General features: G+C 51.4%; 1 protein-coding gene across 1 annotated transcript in view; it reads right to left on the reverse strand.

The window, feature by feature from the left end:
* Positions 1 to 25,650, reverse strand: part of NOS1 (nitric oxide synthase 1) — a 104,195-nt gene that overhangs the window by 13,749 nt on the left and 64,796 nt on the right. Inside the window, exons 14-23 of the mRNA XM_036354296.1 lie at positions 23,990 to 24,134; positions 22,947 to 23,051; positions 22,324 to 22,382; positions 21,305 to 21,406; positions 19,531 to 19,647; positions 15,237 to 15,411; positions 12,146 to 12,284; positions 11,556 to 11,634; positions 5,284 to 5,477; positions 3,512 to 3,681 (exon numbers count right to left, since the gene is read on the reverse strand). Coding sequence (XP_036210189.1) covers positions 3,512 to 3,681; positions 5,284 to 5,477; positions 11,556 to 11,634; positions 12,146 to 12,284; positions 15,237 to 15,411; positions 19,531 to 19,647; positions 21,305 to 21,406; positions 22,324 to 22,382; positions 22,947 to 23,051; positions 23,990 to 24,134 — 1,285 coding nt within the window. The remainder of the gene's footprint in view (positions 1 to 3,511; positions 3,682 to 5,283; positions 5,478 to 11,555; positions 11,635 to 12,145; positions 12,285 to 15,236; positions 15,412 to 19,530; positions 19,648 to 21,304; positions 21,407 to 22,323; positions 22,383 to 22,946; positions 23,052 to 23,989; positions 24,135 to 25,650) is intronic.

Consider the following 25,650-nt stretch of genomic DNA (forward strand, 5'->3'; position numbering starts at 1 on the left):
CAACGCCCTGATCGGCCCTGCTCTGTGCATGACAGGGGGGAGCTCCCCAACCCCGATTGAGCCTGCTCTGTGCGTGACGGGGTACGGAGCCCCAACCCCCCTGATGGGCCCTGCTCTGTGCATGACAGGGGGCAGCGCCCCAACCCCCTGATTGGCCCTGCTCTGTGCATGACAGGGTACGGAGCCCCAACCCCCCTGATGGGCCCTGCTCTGTACGTGACAGGGGGTGGTGCCACAACCTCCCCATCGACCCTGCCTTGAGTCTGACAGGGGGCGGTGCCCCAACCCCCCAATCGGCCCTACCCTGAGCGTGACTGAGGGTGGCATCGCAACCTCCCAATCTGCCCTGCTCTGTGCATGACAGGGGGCGGCGCCCCAATTCCCCAATCGGCCCTGCTCTGAGCCCGAACAGGGGCTGCACCTAGGGATTGGGCCTGCCCTCTGCCACCCGGGAGCAGGCCTAAGCCAGCAGGTCGTTATCTCCCGAGGGGTCCCAGACTGCGAGAGGGCACAGGCCGGGCTGAGGGACCCCTCCTCCCCCCCAAGTGCACAAATTTGTGTGCACCGGGCCTCTAGTCCTATGTAATAAAAAGATAATATGCAAATCCACCAAATGGCGGAAGGACTGGTCGCTATGACACACACTGACCACCAGGGGGCAGACGCTCAATGCAGGAGGTGCCCCCTGGTGGTCAGTGAGCTGCCCCCTGGTGGTCAGTGAGCTGCCCCTTGGTGGCCAGTGAGCTCCCACAGGGGGAGCGCTGCTCAGCCAGAAGCCAGCCTCACGGCTAGTGAGCGCAGCGGCAGTGGCAGGCGCCTCTGTGGCAGCACTAAGGATGTCTGACTGACAGCTTAGGCCCGCTCCCCCAAGGGCTCTCGGACTGCCAGAGGGCCAAGCTGGGCTGAGGGATCTCCCTCCCCAAGTGCACGAATCTCATGCACCGGGCCTCAAGTGTGATATAATATTCAAAATAGAATACTATTTTATGACCTAAAATATGATATAAAAATCAAATTTCAAGTTCAAAATCCATAAATAAAGTGAGATTGGAACCCAGTCACACCCCCTCACTGACGTATTGTCTAGGCCCGTGGTCGGCAAACTGCAGCTCGCGAGCCACATGCGGCTCTTTGGCCCCTTGAGTGTGGCTCTTCCACAAAATACCACGTGCGGGCGCGCATGTACAGCGCGATTGAAACTTCGTGGCCCGTGCGCAGAAGTCGGTATTTTGTGGAAGAGCCACACTCAGTTTGCCGGCCACGGGTCTAGGCTGTTGTACTACAGTAGCAGAGCCGAGTGGTTGCCAGAGACGGAAAGGACTGGGAGCCTCAAACATTTACTCCCTGGCCCCCTTTCCGGAGAAAATGTGGGGAGCCGTACCCGAGGCAGTCTGGCCCCAGAATCTGGGCTCCTGACCTTCACACTGGCCCGCAGGATGTGAAGGTCAAAACAGGCACCGTGGAGGGAGTCCTGACTCCCAGGTATAGAATGCCAACGTGCAATCTGTGGGTTTGCAAGGGTGCAGGTGCCTCTGCAGACAGCATGCTCCCACGGTAAATGACAGTCCCCAAGGGACAGGTCAGGGGGCGGGGGGCCGTGCTAGGGGCATGCTGACAGTAAAGCCCAGCTGTGGCTAGGGAACAGAGGGGTCCCCAGAGGCTCCAGAGAGATTCTTCCTACATCTCAGAAGCTGCCCCGGGCAGTCCTTTTGGGTTTGGGAGGCTCAGGTTTGAGGAGAGGAAAGGCCATGACAGTGCATTGGGTAAGAGCACCTTTTCCCAAGTCTCTAGAGACCATCCTTGGGTTAGTGACAGGGTGCGGCATCGCTGAGGATGTGCCTCCCAGACCTTCAGTGACCTTCAGCTGCAGCGGCCCAACTGGCCAAGAGCCCCAGCAGCTGCTCTCTGAGTGACACCCACCGACACCAACACGATCACCTGCGCTGGCCTTGCCCGAGAATGCCTGTGCGACCCGGGACCCGTCCGTGCCACCTCCTCCCCTCCCCTTCACTTGGGGTCAGGCTTGTTTTGACGTCTCATGGTTCTCCCCGACTTATCTGACTCCCTTCCCATTTTCTCTCACCCAGGTCTTTCCCCTAATAAAAATCCTTGTTCACTCAATCTTGTAGTTTATGCTCTTTGGAAAGAAATAAAAATACAGTTACAGCCAATTCTACTTTAAATAATCCTATTGCCTGGCCGGCGTGGCTAGGGGTTGAACATCAACCTATGAACCAGGAGGTCACAGTTCGATTCCCAGGTTTCGGGTTCGATCCCCAGTGTGGGGCGTGCAGGAGGCAGCCGATCAATGATTCTCTCTCATCACTGATGTTTCTCTCTTTCTCTCTCCCTCTCTCTTCTGCTCTGAAATTAATAAAAATATATTTTAAAAAATATTTTTTAAATCCCGTGGAAGCAGAGCAAGTTCTGGTTCCTCTTATTAGTCACACTTCCCATTAACTTAAAAATTTTAATCAAACTTATACACGGACAGTTTAAAAAGTTAAATAATTCTGCAAACTTATGAGGAAAAGGATGCCCTTCTGTTCCACCTCTCCCATCGGTTTCCGGCCCCCCAGAGGCGTTTCTTCTCGGTTTACATATCTGTCTCTAAGTCACATGCACGCCTTGCATGGCCCCTGCCTTGCGGACCACCATCCAATCCACCTTTGGCAGCAGAAGAAAGCTAAACCACCTTTGCTGGTGGCTTGCGTACCAGGGAAGAGCCCCCACTGGGTGGGATTCCTACTGCGCAAGGCTCGGCAGCAGCTGGAGCAGACGGGCCCTTGGTTTCTAAGCAAGAGCGGGAGCAGCTGTGTTTGCTGGCTTCACCTTTCCACCAGAGCCCTCCTTTACCTTGAACCTTTACCGACAGCTGCTCTGCACCGGCAGAGGCTTCGCTGTGAGACAGGGCACTGTGAGGTTCCCCATTTCTTTTTCTTCTAAGCATCGGCTAAGAAGTTTCCACTATGGTCCAAGAACTTTGAGATTCAATGAGGTCACTCGTGTCCTATCAGGGCTCAGAAACAGGCGAGATGGTCTGGACCAGCGGTTCTCAACCTTCCTGATGCCGCGACCCTTTAATACAGTTCCTCATGTTGTGGTGACCCCCAACCATAAAATTATTTTCATTGCTACTTCATAACTGTAATGTTGCTACTGTTATGAATCGTCATGTAAATATCTGATATGCAGGATGTATTTTCATTGTTACAAATTGAACATAATTAAAGCATCGTGATTAATCACAAAACATTATGTAATTATATATGTGTTTTCCGATGGTCTTAGGCGACCCCTGTGAAAGGGTCGTTCGACCCCCAAAGGGGTCGAGACCCACAGGTTGAGAACCGCTGGTCTGGACTCACCCTGATGGACTTTCTGGGAACTAGAAAACGGCAATGTCTGCTCAAGACTGCCATCTGCTGGAACTGTGCTGTAATACCAGACAACTCGGCCAGGCCGAGCAGGTGGAAGGCGAGCCCTGGGGCTGCAGGGGGCCAGGACCCACCTTGCTGAGGACCAGCAGCTGCTGCTTCTCTTTCTCGCTGGTGGCCAGGGAGGCGAACTGCTGCAGCTGCAGGGGCGTGGGCGGCGTGGTGATGTCCAGGTAGTACTTGAAGGCCTGGAAGATGGTGCAGGGCGGGAGGCGGCGCTCATCCGTCCAGTTGCGGATGACTCCTGTGGAGGCAGTGGTGGTCGGCGCGGGTGGGGCAGGAGAGCGGGAGCTCTGAGGGCTTGGGTCCCCGTCAGGATGGGGCTGGCTGAGCCCAGCAACCCCTCGCCTCTCCACCTTCCATATCCCACCTCTACACCTCATGTGCGAGGAGCATATCCAAAATGCATTGTAGGCAAACTAGTCCAAAAATTAAAAAGCAAGTATTCAAGTAGCATGAGACAGTCCCCAGGCATTCCACGCAGCGAGCCACCAACTGAGCGCGAGTCATGCCTGTCCCCTGGCGGGATCAGTCTCTCCCTCCTCTGAGCGGGAACCAGTGTTTACAATGGCGAACGTGCTTAATTAACACTGACCTAGTATATTCTATGTGGCAAGTCCTGGGCTCAGCACTTTATATGAACTCCCAGAATCCTTCTCATCTCCCAGACTCACCACCATCCTAGGCGGCACGTGCTATTATTCTCTCCCTTTTGCAGCTGAGATCAATGGGAGCCCAGAGAGGTTAAGGAATTTGCCCAGGGTCACACAGCTTGTAAGTGTGAAGTCAGCGGTCTGTCTTGTAACTATCACACCGAACTGCTTCCGTGTACTTTTCATTCACTATAACCCCCAAACACAAGCCTCTCCTTCAGCAGGGACTCCACCCAAGAGAAACAGGCGCAGTTCCAACACTAACACCGGCTGCCTGGGACTGATTCGAGGTGTGTCTCTCCACGTGGTGCCCTCCCAGGGCCGCGGTCGGCAAACTGCGGCTCGCGAGCCACATGCGGCTCTTGGGCCCCTTGAATGTGGCTCTTCCTAAGCCTTAGGAGTCCCCTAATTAAGTTAATAACAATGTACCTACCTATATAGTTTACGTTTAAAAAATCTGGCTCTCAAAAGAAATTTCAATCATTGTACTGTTGACATTTGGCTCTGTGGACTAATGAGTTTGCCGGCCACTATCCTAGGGGATCTGCAACAGGGCTGTGCCTACATGCTGTGCTCACGCGCTGCCCTGACTGTACCCCGAGCTCCTCTGTAGCGGCGATACGCACTGTATCACCGGCGGCCGGGCCCGCAAGGCCACTGCCGCGCCTCGTCCTGAGCCCTGCGCTCACCTGCACCTACTGAGATGACGCACTGACTCCTCTGCCTTTGCAAGTTCTTTGGTGGGAACGTCAAGAACGGCTGAGGAAGCAGGTGGGGGCGTGAACAATGAGGTCTGATACGCGGCCTCATGCCTAGTGGGCACTGCATACAGCGCCTTTGGACCCTCAGAGGAGGCAGGGTCAGATTCCAGCTGCCGTTTACTCTGTGGGCACGGGGGCGGCGGTGACACAAAAGGAAGCAGAGGGTGCCCAGCTCCAATCAGTCTCCCCATCGGTGTCCTGGCATCACAGACAATAGAGCAGCCAGCTGGGCCAAGGTTGTTCAGCCAAGAGAAATGGGGAGTGAGTGTTCTGTCTCATAAGCTGGAGGCAACAGAGACCCACCCTCCTACCCGGGTTGGTGATTGGGGCCAAGAAGGGGTCTCCTCTTCCCAGACGCCCACTGCCTCTGGGACTCCCTGGGAAGGGGAGGGCCTAGGAGTGGGCGGGTGGGGTGCCCGCGGCCGTCCTTACCCAGAGCCGTGCTCCGCTCTTCCAGCAGCTCCACTTTCACCAGCTGGTTGATAGGGGGCGCGTCTTCCAGCCGCTCGATCAGGGCATTCACCAGGTCCTCCTGGTTGCCAGGGAAGACGCCCAGGTGGTCCCCAGGCTGGTACTGCAGCTCCTGATGCCCATTGGTGTGGAGACGCACGAAGATGGTTGACCGGCTGGAGGGAAGGCCCGGGGACAATGAGCTAAGGCATCACCAGCCACTGCCCCCTTTCTTTGCTCCTTTGGGGGTCCCATGGCTGCAGTTTCCCTCCTTCCATTCTCCTCGGGGCCCAGGCCAGCCAGACTCCTGTCCCCCTCGTTTCCACACCCCGGCGTTAAGCAGGGTCACCTGGGAGCTCGCGAATCCAACAGCCAGTTCTAGCGCCCACGCTGGTCAGGGCGCAGCACAGGGCACAGCCCCTCTGTCTTCCTTCTCGCGGGTCCTGGCCTCCCCTCTGGCTGCCCTCGCTCAGTCTCCTTGGCTGGTTCCTTCTCATCTCCCCAAACTCGGGACCTTGGCGCTCCCAGGGCTCAGTCCTCAGTTGGCTTTGTTTTTCTATCTCCTGCCCCAGCTTTTCTCTTCTCCATCGCAGTGGCCATCCCCTGACCCACAGTAGCATTTACTTGGTTATCCAGTCTGTGGTCTGTCCCCCTGCCCATCCTCTGGCCCCCACAACACTGTAAACTCTAGAGGACAGGGGGTTGGTGTGTCTGTTTTGTTCAGGGCTCTATTCCTGGCACCGAGGACAGTGCATGGCACATAGGTGCTCAAGAAGTATTTTGTTGGTTGAAGGCACCTCAGTCTCCCAGCTGCCAGGACAAGCTTTGGCTCAGCAGCAATGGGGGTCCCCTCGACACCTGGAGCGAAGGCAGTGGTGTCCCCCCAGAATCCTAAACTTCACACCTTTTGCAACTGGACGTCCTCACATTGCCATGGAAAAGGGGACAAGGACCTGCCCTGAAGCTTGGGTTGTTGTTAAACCCATATCCACCCGATGCTATAAAAATGGAGAGATCCAAGGAGAAACCCAGAGAGAACCTCGTTCCCACCTGCCGGGCGCCCCTTCTCATGGACTCTTTTATGTCCAGTGCAGGGAGGCCTGACCCAGGGGAATGGGGGCCTCCGGAAAGACTTCTCAGACTTCGGTTATTCTGGTTGGTGTCAAGTTTTAGCACAGACACTACGTTTTCCACAATATTTGAAAGCCTGGGGACTGACCACACGCTGGCCCATCAAATCCCTCGTGCACCTCGCGTTATGGTCGCATTTCGGCCCTGCTCCCTCGTCTTTGACAACTGGTTTTCAGTTGATAGAGAACTTGGCATTCAACAGGAAGTTTCCATTCTCCCTCGAATAATCATCACTTGAGTAAACCAATGGGGCTTGCTATTTAAAGGAGCTTTTGGCGGAACCAGAGCCCTTTTGTGCTGCAAATAGCCGCCATTATTAAAAATAGCTGTGCTGGCACACTTGCTTTTTGGGGTGTCAAGTATTTTTTTGAAGAGGGGACTTTGGCGACTGAAATTGTGAATGGCGGTGTGAGGGCCTGGGTCCCGCTCTCCACCCCTGGGCAGATTTTGCCTTCTCTGGGGCACTGATTTTACGCACAATTGATTCTGCTTTGAGCTCACACCCATCTTGGTTCCCAGAGCCAAGACATTACCCACTGCTAGGTCCAGGGAGGGAATTAGCAGAGACTGATGGCCAGCAGGTGGCGCTGTGGGGCTGCTAATTTGGGAGCCTCCTGAGACCCACAGGAACCCTTGGAAAGGCCTGCGAATCAATTCCACTTTCTCCCAGATCATCACGATTTCTTTCAGAAGTGTACTTGCCTCTGTTCCTTTGGCTGGAACAAAATACAAATGCAGAGGACACGAACTTGCTGAGCTGGCTCACGTTCACAGCCACTGGCCCCAAGTCCTCTTGAACGTAGCAGAAGGTGGCCAGGCAGATAAGGGGCAGGATGGGGGTGGAGCTGGCAGGGGAGCTAGGAGGCCGGCCGGCCAAGGCTCTGACCGGGCTGGGCTTGCTGACAACTCCAGCACAGAATGCCCGCATGGTCCCAGGGCACCTTGATGGGCTGGGCCTTGAAGCTTCGCAGGAAGCTGACCCTGGTGGGTAACACTAGCCTGGAGACCGAATGTCTTCAATCTCAGTCCTGTTGGAGGTTTCTAAGTGTAGGATTTTCTAGGCCTTCTTAAAAAAAACACACACCTTGGGGCACCTATGGACCATTGAAAAGTATTAGGGGAGAAAGAAGGGAAGTATTGGGGAGGTAGCAGCCATTTGGGCCGTCACCTCCTTCCCCAGAGTAGACCCTGCCTGTGCTGTATTTATATCCACATACAGAAGCATAACAGACACACACAGACACACACACACACCCCCGCGTGCATGTGCTTGGCAGTGGTTCAATGCCAGGTTCCCAGATAAAACAATAGTCTGCTAATGCCCAGCATTAAATGAAACAAACAAACAAACAAAAAACTACTGTTAAATTTTTCAAGAAAAGGGTAAACACTGTCTGTCAAGAGCAGTTTGAGTTAATAGGTTCATTCCACTAATTTATACTGCGTGTCAGGCACTGTACTAGGCACTGGGGAGACAGTGGCAGATACGGCTAATTCCCTCCCTGGAGCTAGCACAAAGTACCCTGACTTCATTGGGAGGTGACTTAAAAAGATCCCAGATAGAGTTGCTGATGTGGATGGTGGGTGGTGATGGGTTGGGGGCAGTGGGCTGAGGCCACCAGATAAGAGTGGTCAGGGAGGCCTCTCTGGAGATTTGACATTTGAGCAGAGACCTGAACAATGAGAAGGGGTAGACACGCAAATATGTGGGGGGAGAGTGTTTCCGAGAGGAGGAGCAGCACGTGCCGAGGCCCTGAGGTAGGAAATAGTGTGGTGTGGCCGAGGAAGGGAAAGGAGGCTGGAGCGTTTGGAGAGTGATGGAGACAGGCTGCGTGGAGGAGGAGGTCAGGGAGCTGGGCGGAGGTCATGACCTGCTACCAGCAGGAGACCAGAGGTTTCGTACGTTCAGTGGGTGTGCAGCTGTGGAGGGGTAGGTGTCAATGTGCATTTGGAAAAGATTCCTCTGGCTGCTGTTGGAGATTGGATCTTTGAGGGAAAAGCCAAGAAACAAAGAGAAAGGGTAGGTGCCTACTGCAGCCACTCAGACCAGAGGTCATCATGGCTTGGCTCAAGGTGGCACCTGGGACCCGGATGCGCAGTGTGAGAGGAGGTGAGGAGACTGGAGTTTTGGCTTCAGCCAAATGTTGATGTTTTCTGTTGCTATGGTGAAGGCTGGAGAGAGGCAATGTATCAGAGGGGACATGGAAATCAAGAGCCCAACCATCTGAGCATTGACCCTTGAACCAAGAGGTCACTGGTTCGATTCCTGGTCAGGGCACATGCCGGGGGTTGTGGGCTCGATCCTCAGCAGGGGATGTGCAGGAGGCAGCCAATCAATGTATCTCTCTCATCGATGTTTCTACTTCTCTATCCCTCTCCCTTCCTCTCTCTCTAAAATCAATAAAAACACATTTAAAAAAAGCAGTTATATGAAAAATAAAATTTCAACCATCAAGACCTCTCCTTTGTATGGTCCCACCAGTCTCTAAGGCCACCAAGTGCTCAGGCCCTTGTGTACCGCAGTTCTCTTCTGCCAGGTCCCTCCGCCGCTCTCGCCTGCCTGGCTCAGCCCGTCCTGCATTTCCCTCCTCCTCCTGCTCCAGGACTCCAGGCACACCCCACCCATTAGTGCTCCCGTATACACTCTCCTGCACTGTTTGCTAATGGGTGCTCAGACATTAGAAAATGTATTTTCTGGCCAGGCAGTAACTGCGATCACTTTTCTCTTTAGATTTGCAAGGACCACCCTTGAAAGGCTGTTTACTTCCTCTTAAGCACTTTGCTTGCAATTAAGGGTCTCTAGTGGGGTCGCTGCTGATAGCTTGCTTATGGTCTCCTGGGTCCAACAGCCCGACTTGGGCCTTGGGCAGGGAAAAGCAGGAGAGAGTCATGCTTTTTTCACTCAATTAACCCTTCAGAAAACCTTATAAAAGCTGGAACTCGTAGTAAGCCCCTAAACAGGTAGTGACACAGAACATGCTTTTAAAGAGATAAACCCTCGACGCAATCTGATCCTTTGGTGCGAATCCACGCTGCCGCCCCGCTCCCGACCTTGTCGAAATGCTCCTGGAGCAGCCCCTCGGCATGGAGTCAGCTGCCCTTTGCAGAGGTGGGAGGGGAGCTATTCTGGGACTTTGGTCCAACTTAGCATCAGAACATTTGCCAATTAACTTGCTTGTTGGGTGCTATGGTATAGGGAGTGATTTTTATGATCTGGTCTTTTCTAGTAGGTTCTTAAGTCCCTTCTCTTATAATGCTGCTTAAGTCACACCTTTGCACAGGACAGAAAGGAGAAGTAAGATGTGCAGTATTTCAAATGCAGAGTCCTTCTCTAGATCAGAGGTTGTTACGTTGTGCATATTGCATTTAACTAGCTATTCAGAAGGACCAATTTCCCAACCCATTTCTTTAATGTCTGAAGATCTAAGAGAGAGGCCTGGGATTCCATCCTGTTGGTCAAAGTCTTGAAGCCCATGTAAGAAAGCAGGCACACTAACTTTGCAGGTGCATGAAGCTGGGATGGATGCAGACTAGCCATGGGAAAGGAGGATATAACTGTTGCTCTGTGTACGTGTCTATAATATAGCAGCCTTGCAATGCGGTGGAGGCCATATGGATAGGCATTCAGTGTCTTGACCTTGGAGTTAGAGAAACCAAGTCTGTGTGACCTTGAAAAAGTCACTTGCATTTCTAATGGTCATTTCTCCTATTTAAAATGTGGATGATGATGGTACCTCCTTCCTGAGCTGGTCAGAATTATGGGAGATCCTGCAGAGAATGGATCAGAATGGTGCTTGGAGCACAAAGTACTAGATAAACGTCAGCTATCTTTGTCGTCCTCACTGTCATCTGAGATAAGGGGACAGGGGCTCCGAGGACCCGAAGGCCTTGCCCAAGGTCACACCGCTGCTGCATGGCAGAGCTGGGGTCACCAGCCAGGGCTGTCCAGCTCAGGAGGCCACTCTTTGTCCTATGCCACGCACGCAAAGAATCGAGATTTAAAAAGATCTTCATGTGCTATAACTGCAAAGTGAAAAGGATTCCAGCCGATGGGGATCAATGCAAAGATATTCACGTGTGCTAAGAAAAGATCGGAAAGCTAAGTCGCCCTGGCCAGGTGGCTCCATTGGTTGGAGCATAGGCCTGTACACCAAAAGGTTGTGGGTTTGATTCCCGGTCAAGGCAACTGATTGATGTTTGTCTCTCGCATTGATGTTTTTCTCCCCCCTATCCCCTAAAAATCAATAAAACATACCCTCGGGTGAGGATTAAAAAGTGAAGACTTGATAGCTAAGAGCAGCAAATCCCTAAGCTTACACGGGAGCTCAGCATGGCTGCTAGAACGAGGCCTGCAACCTCGGCGCCTTGGGGCGTCGTGTTCCCATCAGGGATGGTAACAATAGCCTCGGCGCACTTGGCAGTGGTCACAGGACCTGCACTGCACTGTGACCAGGTCTGCAATGACACTTCCAGCAGGACAGAGCGTGTCCTTATACTAAAGCGAAAGGCGTGGGAACCAGGTCTTAGGAAGAGCAATTGGAAGGAATCAGGGCCCAGGAGAGATTGGCCAAGGTCTTGACTCTTTGCAGGTGTTTCATCTGGAAGAAGCAAACATTTTCATAGGTGTCCCCAGAGGGTGTCACTGGGATCAAAATGAAGTGCTAGGGAGAGATGCTTTGTCCTAAGCTACATTAGGGCGATTCCTAACACTCAGGACTTCAAACACACAGTGGCTGCTTTGTGCAGTAATGAGCCTCCCGCCATTCCAAAAGCCTGTAAGCAGGACTCTAGAGAAGCCTTACCCACCAGGAGACGATGCCTGGACTAAGTGATTTTGACTGAGGTGCTATGGCACAATGAGCAGTTCTGCAAGGGAGAGGTCTACGTGGGAAACTTTTCATAGAACCGTTCTCTTTCCACAGTGATCACCACCACCTCCTTCTCCTGTCCCTCCAGGTGGGGGCTTGGAAAGGAAAAGCAGGAAACCAACATGCTACAAAGCCGCAACGGGGTCTCCATGGCACTTGGGATGGGAAACCGGTGTCTGGAGTCAGCAGGGACTCCAGCCTCCCTGTGGGGGCTTCTGGAGCAGCGGGTGGTACCTGGGTGAATAAGGTTCCCACCTGGATTTAGGACTCTGAAGGTTCTGACGGCTGAGAAGACGAGCGGCTGAGACCCGCTTCTTGTGCATGTTGGATAGACCTGCAGGGGGGAAAAACAGAAGCCTCCTGAAATGGGTTAAACAGTTGTCCGTAGAACATCTTCAGCTTCTACCGACCCTCTACTCACACTCCCACTGTCCCCTGGAGCAGCGGTCGCTAACTTTCGGACCTCACGGACCACCAGTGGTTGGCGGGCCATCAGTGGCCGACCGCTGCTCGGGAGTGAAGCGAAGGGAAAAGAAGGAAGAGGTCAGGCGGCTGTGGTTGGGGTGGGTGGGGTGGTTGCGGAAATGCAGGACACAGAGCAAGTCTGGTTGGGCTGATTGAGAAGAGGACGGTTCGGGGTAACGCCCCATCCTCTGGGAAAGAGAGATGTCCATGTGCATGTTCCACTGAGCGCGGGGCAGCAGCCGTGTCTTCATTGGGAGGACTGAACGGAAGGGCCTAAGCGAGGACGCCCACTTTCTCTCAGCACCTCTCCCATGTGACAGCTCCAGACTCTCCTTTGCCCCACCGTCCTGAGCACCCCCCCGGAGCCTGGTGAGAGGTACCTTGTGTGAGCTCTGGAGCTTCGGCCACGTAGGTGAGGCGGAACTTGTTCCTCTTCCAGCTGCGGTCATTGCTGATGAGGGAGTTGTTCGCCTTCTCAATGTTGACATCATCTCCCACGCAGAACACGTCACAGGCTGTCTGTGGCACATACAGGGCTTTCAGTGGCCTCCGTCAGCCAGGAGGGACTCCCCTCCAACAGCTCTGAGTCATGGCATGTATCCCACCATCCAACCATCCATCCATCTACCCACCTACCCACCCATCCCTCAACCCCTCCATCTATCAACCCCTCCAACTCCCACCCATCCACCCACGCACCCATCCACCCACCAGTCTGTTGGTCCATCCATCCATCTACTAATCCATCTATATTTTTGGAGTGCCTTTGATGTGCTGGACATATCACATTTACTATTGTCTTTAGGACCCCACATCTATCTCGTATGTAACTCTATGTACTTATTTATAAAACCAACATGTGTAGAGGTCTATTATTAAACAAGAAAGGAAACACGTTAGAATTTCCTATCCATCTTCCTCTACAGATTTTAAAAAGTTACATTAAAGGCAGAATATATTGAATGTCTGTATACCTGCACATACATTTATTTTTCATTTGCTAAGTTTATAAGTTCTCTAACTCTAGTGATCCTAAGAATTACTGTTCAGAATTATTTTTAGAGATAAAAGCCACTGATAACTCCAAAGGTTCTCAAGGATAGCTTTTCACCAATTTTTGGGCTCGTGCTGATTTTTAGATGATTCCAATGTCCATCAACTGATGAATGGACAAACGAAATACGGTATATCCATAGAATGGAATATTTGGCCATGAAAAGGAATGTTCCTTCATCGAGTGATCATGGTTAACATCTCTAAAATAAGTTATGTTGACCCTGGTATCCTGGCATGATGTGATGCAGACACCTCTCTTCTGGGATATTCTTCCCCCAAACCTATCACCCGACTCTAATCTTGAAAAAAAGATGAGACAAGGTCAAATTGAGGGACACGCTACAAAATGCCTCACCAGTACTCTTAGAGACTCTTAAGATCATGAAAGGGACGACTGAGAAACACAGCTGAAGAGATGAAGAGATGTTTTGACAATGCGATATGGTAGCCTGGATTTGATCTTGAAACAGAAAAAGGGCATCGGTGGGAAAACGGGTGAAACCTGAAGAAAGCCTATATCACTGTATCACTGTTCCTAGTTTTGACACTTGTACCATGGTTATGTTAACAGGAACTCTTTGTTATGGAACTCTTTGTACATCCTTGTTACTTTTCTGTAATCTCAATGTATTATCAAATAAAAAATATTAAAAAGAAAGGAATGAAGTACTGACACATGCTACAACATGGAAGAACCTCGAGAATATTATGCTAAAGTGAAGGAAGCCAGGCACGAAAGACCACATTCATATGAAATGTGCAGCATAGGCACATCCCTAGAGACAGAAAGCAGATTAGTGGTTGCCAGGGCTGGGGTTGGAGTGTGAGGATAGGGGGGTAACAGCTCAAGGACAGAGTGGCTTGTAACAGACCCTGCTTCTGGGATGCTCAAAGTTGGTCGATTGAAGTCAACAACCATACAGTTATCTTGAGGTGTGAGAAAAGCCAAGTTATCTCCACTCTCCCCATCCAGGAAGAAAGCAGGAACAGGCTATTGACAGCCTCCCACACAGGTTTCTTTATAGCTCAGAGGCCTCAGTTTCCCACTTGCTCTACACCTGCATTTGCTTTCAGAATGAAAAGTATCAATTGGATGACAGAAGGTTGCGTAGCCCCTTTTCTCCAGGGGCTGCTGGTAAGGTGGTTCTCCAGGGCCGAGGAAAGAGCAGGTAAAGGTGGGTCTGTAGTTATTGCTTTTTCGTTCTCCCCGAAGGGCAACTAAATCATGCCCCACAGGCAGATAGGAGGCCAGTAGTCCTTTATCCTCCTGTGGCCTCATGTCTAGAGTAGGATGTCCTAGCAGGATGGAATGGGTCTGTGCTGTCTGACAGGGGGACCACCAGCCACTTGTGGTTTTTGAGCACACGAAACATGGCTGGTGCTACCGAGAAATGGACGTTTTAATCCAATTTAATGTATACATAGAAAATTAATATAGAATAACCTATTAATATAGAATGAATATATATAGAATGAGATAAATGACCTATATATAAATGAACTATATTTTATATAGTTATGTATTCTCATGAAGAGTGAGAAAGGATAATTCATACCATATAAAATTCACCATTTAAAAATGTACAAGTCAGTGGTTTTTAGTATATTTACAAGGATGTGCTGCTGCCACTACCATCCACTTTCAGAACATTTTTGTGACCTCAAAGACACTCTGTACCATCATTAACAGTAACTTCCATTTCCGCTTTTTTCAAAATCTTGGCAACCACTAATCTACTTTCTGTCTCTACAGATTTGCCTATTCCAGACATTTCACATAAATGGAATCATATAATACGTGGCCTTTCGTGTCTGGCTTCTTTCACTGAGATCATGTTTTCAAGGTTCATCCATGTTGTAGCATGTGTCAGGACTTCATTCCTTTTTATGGCTGAAGAGTATTCTTTTGCATAAGCATACTGAATTTTATTTATCCATTCATCATATTTAGATTTAAACAGCCACATGTGGCTAGTGGCTCCCACAATGGCCAGTGGGATATTTAGCATAAGAGGAATATGCTTCTCCAAGTAGACAAGTTGGTGAGATCTGAGTTCCAGGTCAAGGCATGGCCCTTGATTTAGTTAATCAATTCTATGTGTTTTGTCTACTTGTCGACCAAATGTGAGTGAGGGCTGGATTCCTCCCTGAAATTCCAAGACTCTGTAATTTCTTTTGTAGACCAACTCCTTAGCCACATGAAGGAGTTTGGGTTCAGGGTGGAGAATGTGTGTTGTAAGGTCACCCAAGCTCATCTGAGTTGTTTAAAGCTGCCTCCTGGGTGGATGCCTGGGGGAAGTACCCGGGGTCCTCCCAAGTTTCTTCTCTTTCTGATGGTTTAGGAAGTCTGTCTTTGGGGGCCAAGGGGAGCATGACTTTTCCCCCTGGGTCTCTGAGATCTGGGGGGATGGTTACCTTGAAGACCTTCTTGGCCCAGGTCCTGAACGCCTCCTCCTGCCCACAGAGCTCATCCCCTTCCTTCATCTTCAGGATCCTCTCTCCTCCCAGCTCTTCCAGGAGGGTGTCCACAGCGTGGCCAAAGGCGCAGAAGTGCGGGTATGCTCTCGAGCCAAGGCCAAACACTGAGAACCTGCCAACGAGACAAGAGAAAGCTCATGTGAGGTTGGGCTGAGGGGGTGCCTGGTGCTGTGAATAGAACCATGCCTCCCCAAATTCATATGTTGAAGCCCTATCCCCAGTGTAACTAATTGTATTTAGAGATGGTGCCTCCAAGGTGGTAACTGAGATGAAATGAGGTCCCTAATCTAATAGAACTGGTGTCCTCATTAGAAGAGGAAGGGACACCTGAGTCCCCCTCTCTCTGCATGCGCACAGTGGAAAGGCCAGGTGAGGACACACAAGAAGGTGGCTGTCTGCAAGCCAGGAAGAGAGGCCTCACCAGAAACCAGTCCTACTAGCACCTTGATCTTGTACTTCCAGCCTCCACAACTGTGAGAAAATAAACTTCAAGTGTTGAAGCTACTTTGTCCGTGGTGTTTTGTTAAGGCCACCCAAGCAGGCCAAGACACCTGTTTGTTTGTTTTTCTCTCCCAGAAGGACTGTGGTTAGCCATGATGGTCAGGCAACCCCAAGCCTATTGGAGAAGGCTATCATTCAAATAGCCTCCCCCGGGGGCTTCTCCCTTCCTCTGGTATCTACTAGGCCAGTAGTTCTCAACCTTCTGGCCCTTTAAATACAGAACCTCATGTTGTGACCCAACCATAAAATTATTTCCGTTGCTACTTCATAACTGTCATGTTGCTACTGTTATGAATCATAACGTAAATATCTGATATGCAAGATGGTCTTAGGCGACCCCTGTGAAAGGGTTGTTCAACCCCCAAAGGGGTCGCGACCCACAGGTTGAGAACCGCTGTACTAGGCAATACTGTCCTCAGGAGAAAATTCCCCATTTGTCCTAAGGACGATGAGTCGGGGGTAGTGATCATCCAGAATCATTGGCTGTTCCCTGTGTGTCCCTTTCTAAGTTGGACTAATTGGGAATATTTGTCTACATTATTGGGAAGCTTAAATTCTACAAGTTTTGGAATTCTACAAAACAGAGGAGTTTTAAGCACAAAGACAATGGAAATTATAACACAGAGGTCCTCGGGGGCCTGTATGAATGAGGAGACCAAGAGGACTTGTTGCTGACACGTCACATGTGTGTGTGGACAGGCCCTTCTGAAAGGGGAGGAGGGGTTTGTGAATGTGCTGGCTCCGCCCCTTGCAATGTCTATGAAATTAATTGGTCTCACAGACCCTCCTTGCATAGCCACCACCAAGATGCTGCTCTCTGAATAGATGGGGGTCAAGTTAGTGAGATTTCGGTCGATGTAGAGATGGGGACTGGCTGCTTTCCGGTACGGGAAGTGGGGGGCTGGGCCTCAGGGGGCCCCTCTTCCTAGCTCGGTGTATCCTACAGACACTTGATGTCACACTTCCAGGGCTTGGTCCCGGCTGTAGGTCTTGACCTCTCGGGACTGGAGTGACAGGTTCCCAGCGGGACAAGCATGCCCCATCCCGCTTCTTCCCCAGGTCGGAGTGTTCTGCTGCAGACCGTCACGGCAGACACACCAAGGAGTGGAGCTGTCTGAACTACTCCATCCAGAGTCTGGTGCTGTCCCCAAATCTCATTTTTAGGACAAGGGGTCCAAGATGGTGAGATGGGGGGGCAGGGGTGGAGGCAGGAGACGCTGGGAAGCAATTCCATCATGGAGAATGAACTTGAGATAGGTCCAGGTGTCTCACAGGTCAAATGAAAGTTATCCCCTCCTTTCTCATCTCACTCTCCTCCTCTTTCCTGCCCTCCATTCCTCCTGGTTCCAGAGCCTTTCCACGGTAAGTGGATGAGAGTAGGCGGTGTTTTCCCCCATCCCTCCTGCACCTACGATCTTCCTGGACCTGGATTCCTCCCCCTTTCCTCGAAGGGCAGCAGCCTGGTGGGTAGAGAGCTGGTGACCAGGAGTGGACTGGTTGGAGGGCCGCCCTCAGCCTGAGCAGATCTGGGACCCCCAGCACCAGCCTGCCGTGTGGTTAAGGGGTTGCTCCCCAAATCTGCAATCTGAATGTTGGTGACATCCACCACACTTGACTGTCACCAACGCTGCTCCTCATTAGCGCTGTTTAACCTGTGTTCCGTTTGTGCTGACTAGCTCCTCCAGCCCACGTGTTCACAGCAGATGGTCCAAGGGGTGAGTTCCTGAATATGCTTCCCGATGCACCTGAAGACCTGCATCAGCGTCATTCCCAGACTCACGTTTCCATCACCGTCTTCACCTCCTGGCTTCAGAGTTCCTATTTTAAGCCTCTACACCAGGAGTTGGCCAACTTATTGTACAGGGGGCCAGAGAGTAAATATTTTTAAGTGAAGAAACAAAATGGAAATGATTATATAGCTACTTATATTAACAAGAAAGAACAAATTCCCATACATTTTTTTTTACGGACCAAGTTAAAAATGTGCTACTAATAATGATAATAATTATAGCTCAGTATAATTTTTTAGTAACATATGTACTCATGAGAACGTAATTCTTTTTCATGGGAGATAGCATTTTGCTTAATTGGGGCTCAAAGGTAATGGGTTTTTAAAAAAAATCATTAAATGAATTGCAAGCGTTCAGGTGTGAAAACCACTCTGAGCTCATGGGTTGTACACAGACAGACAGTGGCCAGGCTGTATTTGGACCACGGCTGTCACTTGCCATCACCCGCTGTAAGCCATGGTGGATTTAATAAGGGAAAAATGGGTCTGACTGTCAAACTAGGCAGGTGACATTACATTGTCAAACTAAAAAAATGTACAGATTTCAAAACCTATACAGAATGGACAGCACCAAGTGGGAGCCCTACTGTAAACCATGGACTTGGTGAGATCATGACATGTCAATGCAGGTTCATCAACTGTACAAATGTACCCTCTGGTGGGAATGCTGATGGCGGAGGAGGCTGTGTATGGATGCGTTGTGGGGCAGAAAGTATATGGGGAGTCTCTGTACATCCCCCTGAATTTTTCTATGAACCTACGACTGCTTTAAAAATGAAGTCTTTTAAAGAGTGGACTGATGGCCACAATGCTTCACTATCGAGGAGCCCTGTGAGCTGAGTCATCCGCTGAGCACTGCTCTGAGCATCTGTGAAGAAGGTTCAGTTAGCGGCCAGGTTTAGTTAGAGATTCCTGGCCAAGCCTGGATACTGTGCTTGTATCAGCCTCGTCTTGACCGATAATCTGTGAAACCAAGGGTCTGACATGACATCCAGTTTTCTTTCTTTCCAAATACCCATTAAACTGAAGACACAACTATTGAAGTACAAAATATATGTCCATGTACTACCTAAAGTTACCTCCTGGCATGTGACGATGCTTTTGAAAATAAAGGAGTTAGGCCAGTATCTTTTGAATCTGACTACACATTGGAGTCCATTGGGGAAATATTTTCTCAGTTTTTAAACATTTATTGATTGATTTGAGAGAGAGAGAGAGCGATTTGTTGTTCCACTTATTGATGCATTCATTGGTTAATTCTTGTATGTGTCCTGACTGGGGATTGAACCCACAACCCTGGTGTATTGGATGACACTAAACAACAGACATACCCGGCCGGGGGAGGGGAGAAGTAGGCTTTTTTTTTTTTTAAAAGCAATGCTTGGTCCCAGTCGGAGGCCGATTACACCAGAATCTCTGGAGGTGGGCGTGGTTATGGGTGCATTGTAAACATCTCCAGGTGCTTTTAATGCACGACCAGCTTTGAGAACCACTGGGTTATGGCAGTTTGTCTCCAGAAGCTTCTATCAAGTGTACAGCATATCACTTGGGAAGGACAGCTCATTGCATAATCTCTAGGGGTCAACGTTCTCCATCACCAGTGACGTGCTGATGAGGGGGTGAAATGTGGGTGATGGGGTGAAAGGTGGGTGATGGGGTGAAAGGTGGGTGATGGGGTGAAATGTGGGTGATGGGGTGAAATGTGGGTGATGGGGTGAAAGGAGTGATGGGGTAAATGTATGTGGGGGAAAAATAGGATTGTGGGGGCAATGAGGCTGTGCATTTACGAAGAGGAGTCAGGTGCAGCCAGGGTGCAACTGGTTGTTCCAGGGATGAAGAGGCGTGGAAGGAAGACACCCCCACAGCAAAGAGCCCACCTTGCAGCTGAGTCCAGTTCCCCAAGAGCCATTGTCATCCCTGATGCCCGAGCCCCTTGCTCACCTCACATTTGCCAGGGGGCCGGTGCTCTCAAAGTTGTCTCTGTGGTTCGGCCCATTGCCTGATGATTTGTGCAAGTCGGAATAGGAGGAAACACTATTGAACCTGACCTTGTAGCTCCTGCCAAAGGGAGAGAGAGTCATGAGCTCTGGCTTGAGCCCTCGCCTGAGGTCACCACCCTGGATCGTCAAAGGACCAGTCCTGGTTCTAGGACCCTCTCGCGTGTGATGAGTGAGACCACAGCACCCTCAGGCCTCCTCCACAATGGATCAACGTACCCTCGCCCACCACCATGCCAACCAGCCATCTGTCCTTGATGCCGTGTGTATTAAAGGGTTTCTTTCTGACCACACTCAGCTCAGGAAATTGAAAGCCAAACAAAGTAACTGAATAGGCAAGAAGGCAGGAAGGAGTGGAACAGACCACCCCTAACCATCAGACCATGCTTCCCTGCTACCCAAATTGTAACGTGTGTAAGGATCAGCCTGGCACTGGGTTAGGCAGATCCTGATTCTGAAGACTTGGGGCTGGGCCTAGAGTCTGCATTTCTAATAAACTCCCAGGAGATGCCGCTGCCGCGGGTCCCCAGACCTCACTTTGCGTAGCCGGACCTGGACTTGTGCTGTCCACTGTGGTGGCCATTGGCTACCTGTGGCTATTTGAATGTAAAGCCAAATTCACTCACACCAAATACAACGAAAAATTCCGTTTCTCACTTGCACCAGCCACACGTCAGTTGCTCACTCAACAACCACGTGCGGCAGAAATACAGACCACGTTCGTCACCCTAGGAAGTTTGATTGGACGCGGCTCTTTCTGTCCAGTTGTGGTCCTTAGACATTTCCGGGGTCTGTCACATCCCACCTTCCACGTCGGCATGGAAAGCGCTCAGCCCTGACATGTGGCGGGAGAGGAGACCGGCATTCTCATTAAAGTGTTTGGAAGGGGAAGGAAGATGTCATTGGGACTCAGACCTCAGCACTAGGGGCTCAGGAGCCTGAAGCCTCAAGAAAACACACCTGGTTTTCCAGTTTTTCTCTAAAAGTGAGTTTTGACCTCAGACAGGGCAGAAACAAAACATAAAACAAAACAAAACAAAAAAATGTCTCCAGGACAACCCCCCCAAAACCAAACCAAACCAAGAAATCCAAGCCTCCAAACAGAAGGAACAAAGCAAAGCGAAACACAAAAACTCCGACGTCAATCTGAGCGCAAAAGACAGAAAAAGAAACTGCGCTTCTGGCAGCAGGGTCCCAGGCGGGATCCTCGGTTCTTACTCAGGATCGGGAAAGGTCTAAATGCACGTAAGCGTAGTTTCTGCCCTAAAATAGTCACACATGGAGTCACTTCCCCAAACAAGGCATGCGACACACCAGGGGGTGGCCGTGGTGTTAGTGGGAGGGATGGGGGGTGGTTGTGGGGTGAGAATAGCAGCGCGTGTTTTTGTATGAGGTTCACGGTTTCCCAAATGCTTTCCTCTCTGTTGTTATCCTTTGGCCCGCACAGCAGCCCGCTCCCAGGCGAAGTCAGGACAGAGAGAGCTTCTCCCCATTTGGTGGATGAGAAAGACTGAGGCCCAGAGAGGTCAAGGGACTGGCTCCAGGTCGCTTAACGAGTTAGTGGCACAGCCTGGGTTAGAACCTCAGGTTTCCTTGGCACCTGGATGTGGCCTTGGAGGTTGGAGCATCGGGCATGCATGCGCACGCGTGCAGACACACATCTCCCTGCACACATGCACGCACACAGGTGCATGCATGCACACGCACACCCACTCTACCTGTGCTGGCTGTCACGGGCTGCAGCCAGACCATGGACTTCTGTGTCAGCTCGGGGGAGGGGAGGCCCTTTACGGGAAAAGAAACGCAAGGGTTCCGGGTACCTAGAGGGGAGAATGGATGGTGCCCTATCTCTCCCTGAAGGAGGGGACCTGCTGGAGACCACCCAGGCTGGCATGGGCCGGAGAGGGGCAGGGACAGTGAGTGCTAGAGTTGGGCACAGAACGAGGGCTGAGTGCGAGGGACTCAGCCACCCCCTGGACATGGAAGGCATGCGAGTTTGGCAACACGTGCTCGGCTACAAGAAAACCAAGAGGGATTTTCTGCGAACCACGGCCAGCGGCGCATTTGGTGCCTAACGGCAGAGCGGGGTCTGCTCTGAGCTGGAGGCGGCGCTGCGCCGGCCTCGCTGACAGGCAGCTCCGTCTGCACCTGCCATGTTCTCCACTTTGTGGGCGATTTAAGGGCTTTTCAAGGGTAACGTTGATTCCAGGTGTTTCTCAGATCACGGAATCTCTTCAGAACCCAGCCCCACGTTGGATGCGCTTTCACGTGGACATCGTTGGACCGCAGGCCACTCTCTGCCTTCTTTTGAATGCAACCCCCACCCGAGCTGCAACGCCGCCCTGGGCATCGGGTGGCACAGCGCCAGGGGAAGCAGCGCATTTCACTGGTTCCGCATGCCGGTCCCAGTGGCGGGAGAGAACTGGCGTCTGCACAGGGCCCCCAGTTTCTCACAGGGCACACGCATCTAGTTCCTAATTCGCGTCTTACAAATTGGAGAGCTCAGGCAGGTGCAATAAACCCCATTTGATAGGAGAAGAACCCAAGATCCTCTAATTAGAGACCAGAGCATCAGCGCTGGTGGGGCGCACGCACCCAACGGCTGAAATCGGCCACAGCTGGACTGTCGGTCACAACCGCCATCCACCCAGACCTCAAACGTGAACCCCAGGTGCCAAAAGACAATTTCCAGTCCCCCCCAGGGGGGTCATGCGGCCGTGGAGGGCTGTCCACTTACTTCCTTTCCTCCTGCACAGAGTTGGGGTGCCTCATTTCCATCAAAGCACAGCCGAACTTCTGCAGACCAAAAGAGGTGAGTGACATGTCAAGAGTGTATTATTAAAGCTGGAATATGCTCAGGCACCAAGGGGCTGGGGTCCTGGCTGGAAAAGGAGGAGTCTGATGCCTGGGGGCCCGGATGTCCGAGATGGTGAGATGGCGAGGGGCTCGGCAGGGCAGCAATGCTTGCGCTGCAGACGCACACGGGAGGGCCAGCTGCTTAAAGAACTGCCGAAGCGGACTCCCGACCCCAGCACACCAAGCCCCTCGTGGTGGCTTTCTCTCTATAAAAATATTGTCCCCACTTTTCTCACCTGGAGCATCAAGCTCCAGGGGACACCCAGCTCTTGGTTTGAGCATCCATTCCAAAGAAGCAGCCATTTCACTAGGAACCAGCCAGGCCCTCGGTGCCAATAGACAGAGGACTTGGAATTGTCCCATCTTGGCCGAGCTTAGATCCACATTGAAACCACTGTCTTTGAGGCCCTGGAGGATGTGCTACTGAACAGCGGGCGCAACGGTAGCCCCTCTTTCTTCCTGCTGATGGAAACACGTGCTAGAACAGGCGGACACTCATCTTACCTCCCCATTTTCAGGGGGGTCTCCATTGCCAAAGGTGCTGGTGACCACCAGGACCAGCGTTTCATGTTCCAGGTGCACAATGTCATAGTCTTCCATGGATATCACCTAGGTGGGAGAGCGGAGGGGGGTGGGGTGGGGGGCGGCAAAGAGGAGGGAAGGAGGAGGAGAAAGAGGAGGAGGAGAAGCAGAAGATGAGTCGTCTTGAGCCCTCTCCTTTGGAAGAACCAAATGTGTGGGGTGTCGCTATTTCATGGGTAGACCTGCAAGCCTCTGGCAGGGTGGGACCTCCTATGGTCCCTGTGGCCTGGAGGCCGTAGGGAATCTGGGGAAATGGTGCAAGGGGGTGACTGCCAGTAGAGACAGGTCCTAATGGAGACCCTTCAGCTTTTTAAAACCAACTGATCTTGGAATCTCCTTGACCACATCTAGGCTGGGAGTGACCTGGCCGACTGGATCTGACCAATGGCTGCTCAGCCCCCTTTCTAGCCTCCCTCCAGCAGGGTGGATGGCCGGGGCCAAACAAGTCTGAGAGACCTGTTTTGGGGAAAGATGGTTGCCCTGTATCCTAGTGTCGCTCGAGAAACATTTTTCTAGGGAAGCCCAGTCTCTGGAGATGCTTCCCCAAAACAAGTGAGCCATAAACACACATGTCTGGGGAACATTCACATTCCCTGCCCTCCTCTTTTGGAGATGACAACACAGACTTGCAGACTAAAGGCTCTGACAAGTCCTGCAGCAAAGAAACCCACTGAACTGTATTTAACGCAGAGCTTCTTAAACGGACTCCAGAACGGATTTTCATAAAACCCTCTAACAGTTTCCTCTAGATCTGGGGGTTTCATGTTGTGATTCCTGGACTCCTGGGGGGTTCGCAGAGAGAGGGACATCACCGTCCCCTGAAATTTATGAAAATGTGAGCGTGTGTGCTGACGGGCAACTTGGGATGTGCTTTCATCCATTCTCAAAGGGTGGACGTCCCTCTCTCCCTCTCTCCCACTTTAATCACCACGAGGGGCTGGAGAGCTGGCAGTGCCCCTACCCACCTTGGCATCGAAGGCGTGCTTGAAGATCTCACACAGGGTTTTGGCATAGGCCTGCGATTTCCCCGTCTCTGTGCCATACAGGATGGTCGCCTTGACCCTCTTGGCCATTGCCTGCCCCATCAGCTTGGCCGAGAACTTGACGGCTCTGGGAGGAAGGGGAGGGAGAGGACCATGGGAAATGCCAGGCTGGGACTATTGGGCAGAAGCGTGATCCATGACATTAACCAGAGAGAACTTACTCTCCTGATCTTTGATGGCCTCCGGGAACTCAAGGCCTGAGTTTAGGCACCATTTGACCCCTTTAAGTCCCTCCAGAGCAACGAATCATGAGCTGAAATGGTTGGTTAACTGTGTTGGGTTGTTCATGGATCAACCCCAGTCTTGAGGACCTTGCTGTGCCAAGCATTGTCCCCAAAAGATGATCATTCATTCATGCACTCATTTGTTCATCCATCAAAAGTGTGTTAACCACTTATGTGCCAGGAATTGTGATAGAAGCTGAAGAACATAGAGAATGCAGCTGTGGACAAGCAGCTGTGATGGGGCTTACCTTAGTGTGTGTGCATGTGTGTGTGTATGTTTGTGTGTGTGTGTGTGTGTGTGTGTGTGTGTGTGTGTGTGAGAGAGAGAGAGAGAGAGAGAGAGAGAGAGAGAGAGAGAGAGAGAGAAATCACTAACAAATCACTAGGTATTGAGCTCAAAGGGATTTCAGAAGTGAAGGATCAGGTCTGGTTTAGTCAGCCGTGCATATCCGGGGTCTTGCACAGCTGATGCCTAATAGGCACTAAATACATATCTAGCAAAGGAATGAATTTTAAAGATGCTGCTACCACTGAAGACGTGGGGAGTTCAAATGTCAAGTCTAGGCCCTTTGTAGTTAAATGGAGAATTCAGAACCACTGTTCTTCCTTCCCGTCCATGAGGGCCTGGGCGAGGCAGCCAGGCCAGAGGCCCAGGAATGCCTGGGCGCCCCTCGGAGCAAGCATCCCTGCTCTAACCAGGCATCTCCGAGCAGACAACTTGCTAATTCCTCCTACTGGGGGGTTATTGGTGGTAAATTCATCATTTTTTAGAATCAGGGAAACCACCCACGCTGCAGGAGCACTTGGGCTAAGGGGGAGAAACAGAGAGAAATAAAAGGTGCCTGGAGGGTTCCCTTTGAATGATGGGAGCATAAAAAAGCAGCTATAATTAACTCCCATTGTTTCTAGCTCCATCTTAACAGTGCAGTTAATGTTTTAGATTCCCCGCTTCCTCCCCCGCTAGACAGCTGAACTGAAGGGAAGCCAGGGGCTGCCTTCCCTGAGAATATTTGTGATCGCTCATTAGCGAAAGAATGGCTGCTGAGGTGCCCTTGCTTGGCTGGAAGACGGGGTTAGGTGGAAGGAGAGAGGAGGGGAGAAAGGGAGAGAGATGCCATGGGCCGTATTAACAGAGCCAGCGCCCAGGGTTGAGTCCCTGCAAGACCCACCAGTGTCTTGCTTCTGGGGTCTGTGGCATGGATGGCACCAATTGTTTTATTTTTATTTTTTGCAACTACCCCCCATGCAGAGAGAGTTCTGGACCCGAGGGCGCTCAGGAAAGAGAGTGAGGAGCTCAGTGCATACTAGCTCCTCTGCCAAAAAGTAAGTTAGTTCTGAACAGGGGTGTCTCTGAGAGAG

Source organism: Myotis myotis, unplaced genomic scaffold, assembly GCF_014108235.1.
Source record: "Myotis myotis isolate mMyoMyo1 unplaced genomic scaffold, mMyoMyo1.p scaffold_m19_p_20, whole genome shotgun sequence".
Lineage (NCBI taxonomy): Eukaryota > Metazoa > Chordata > Mammalia > Chiroptera > Vespertilionidae > Myotis > Myotis myotis.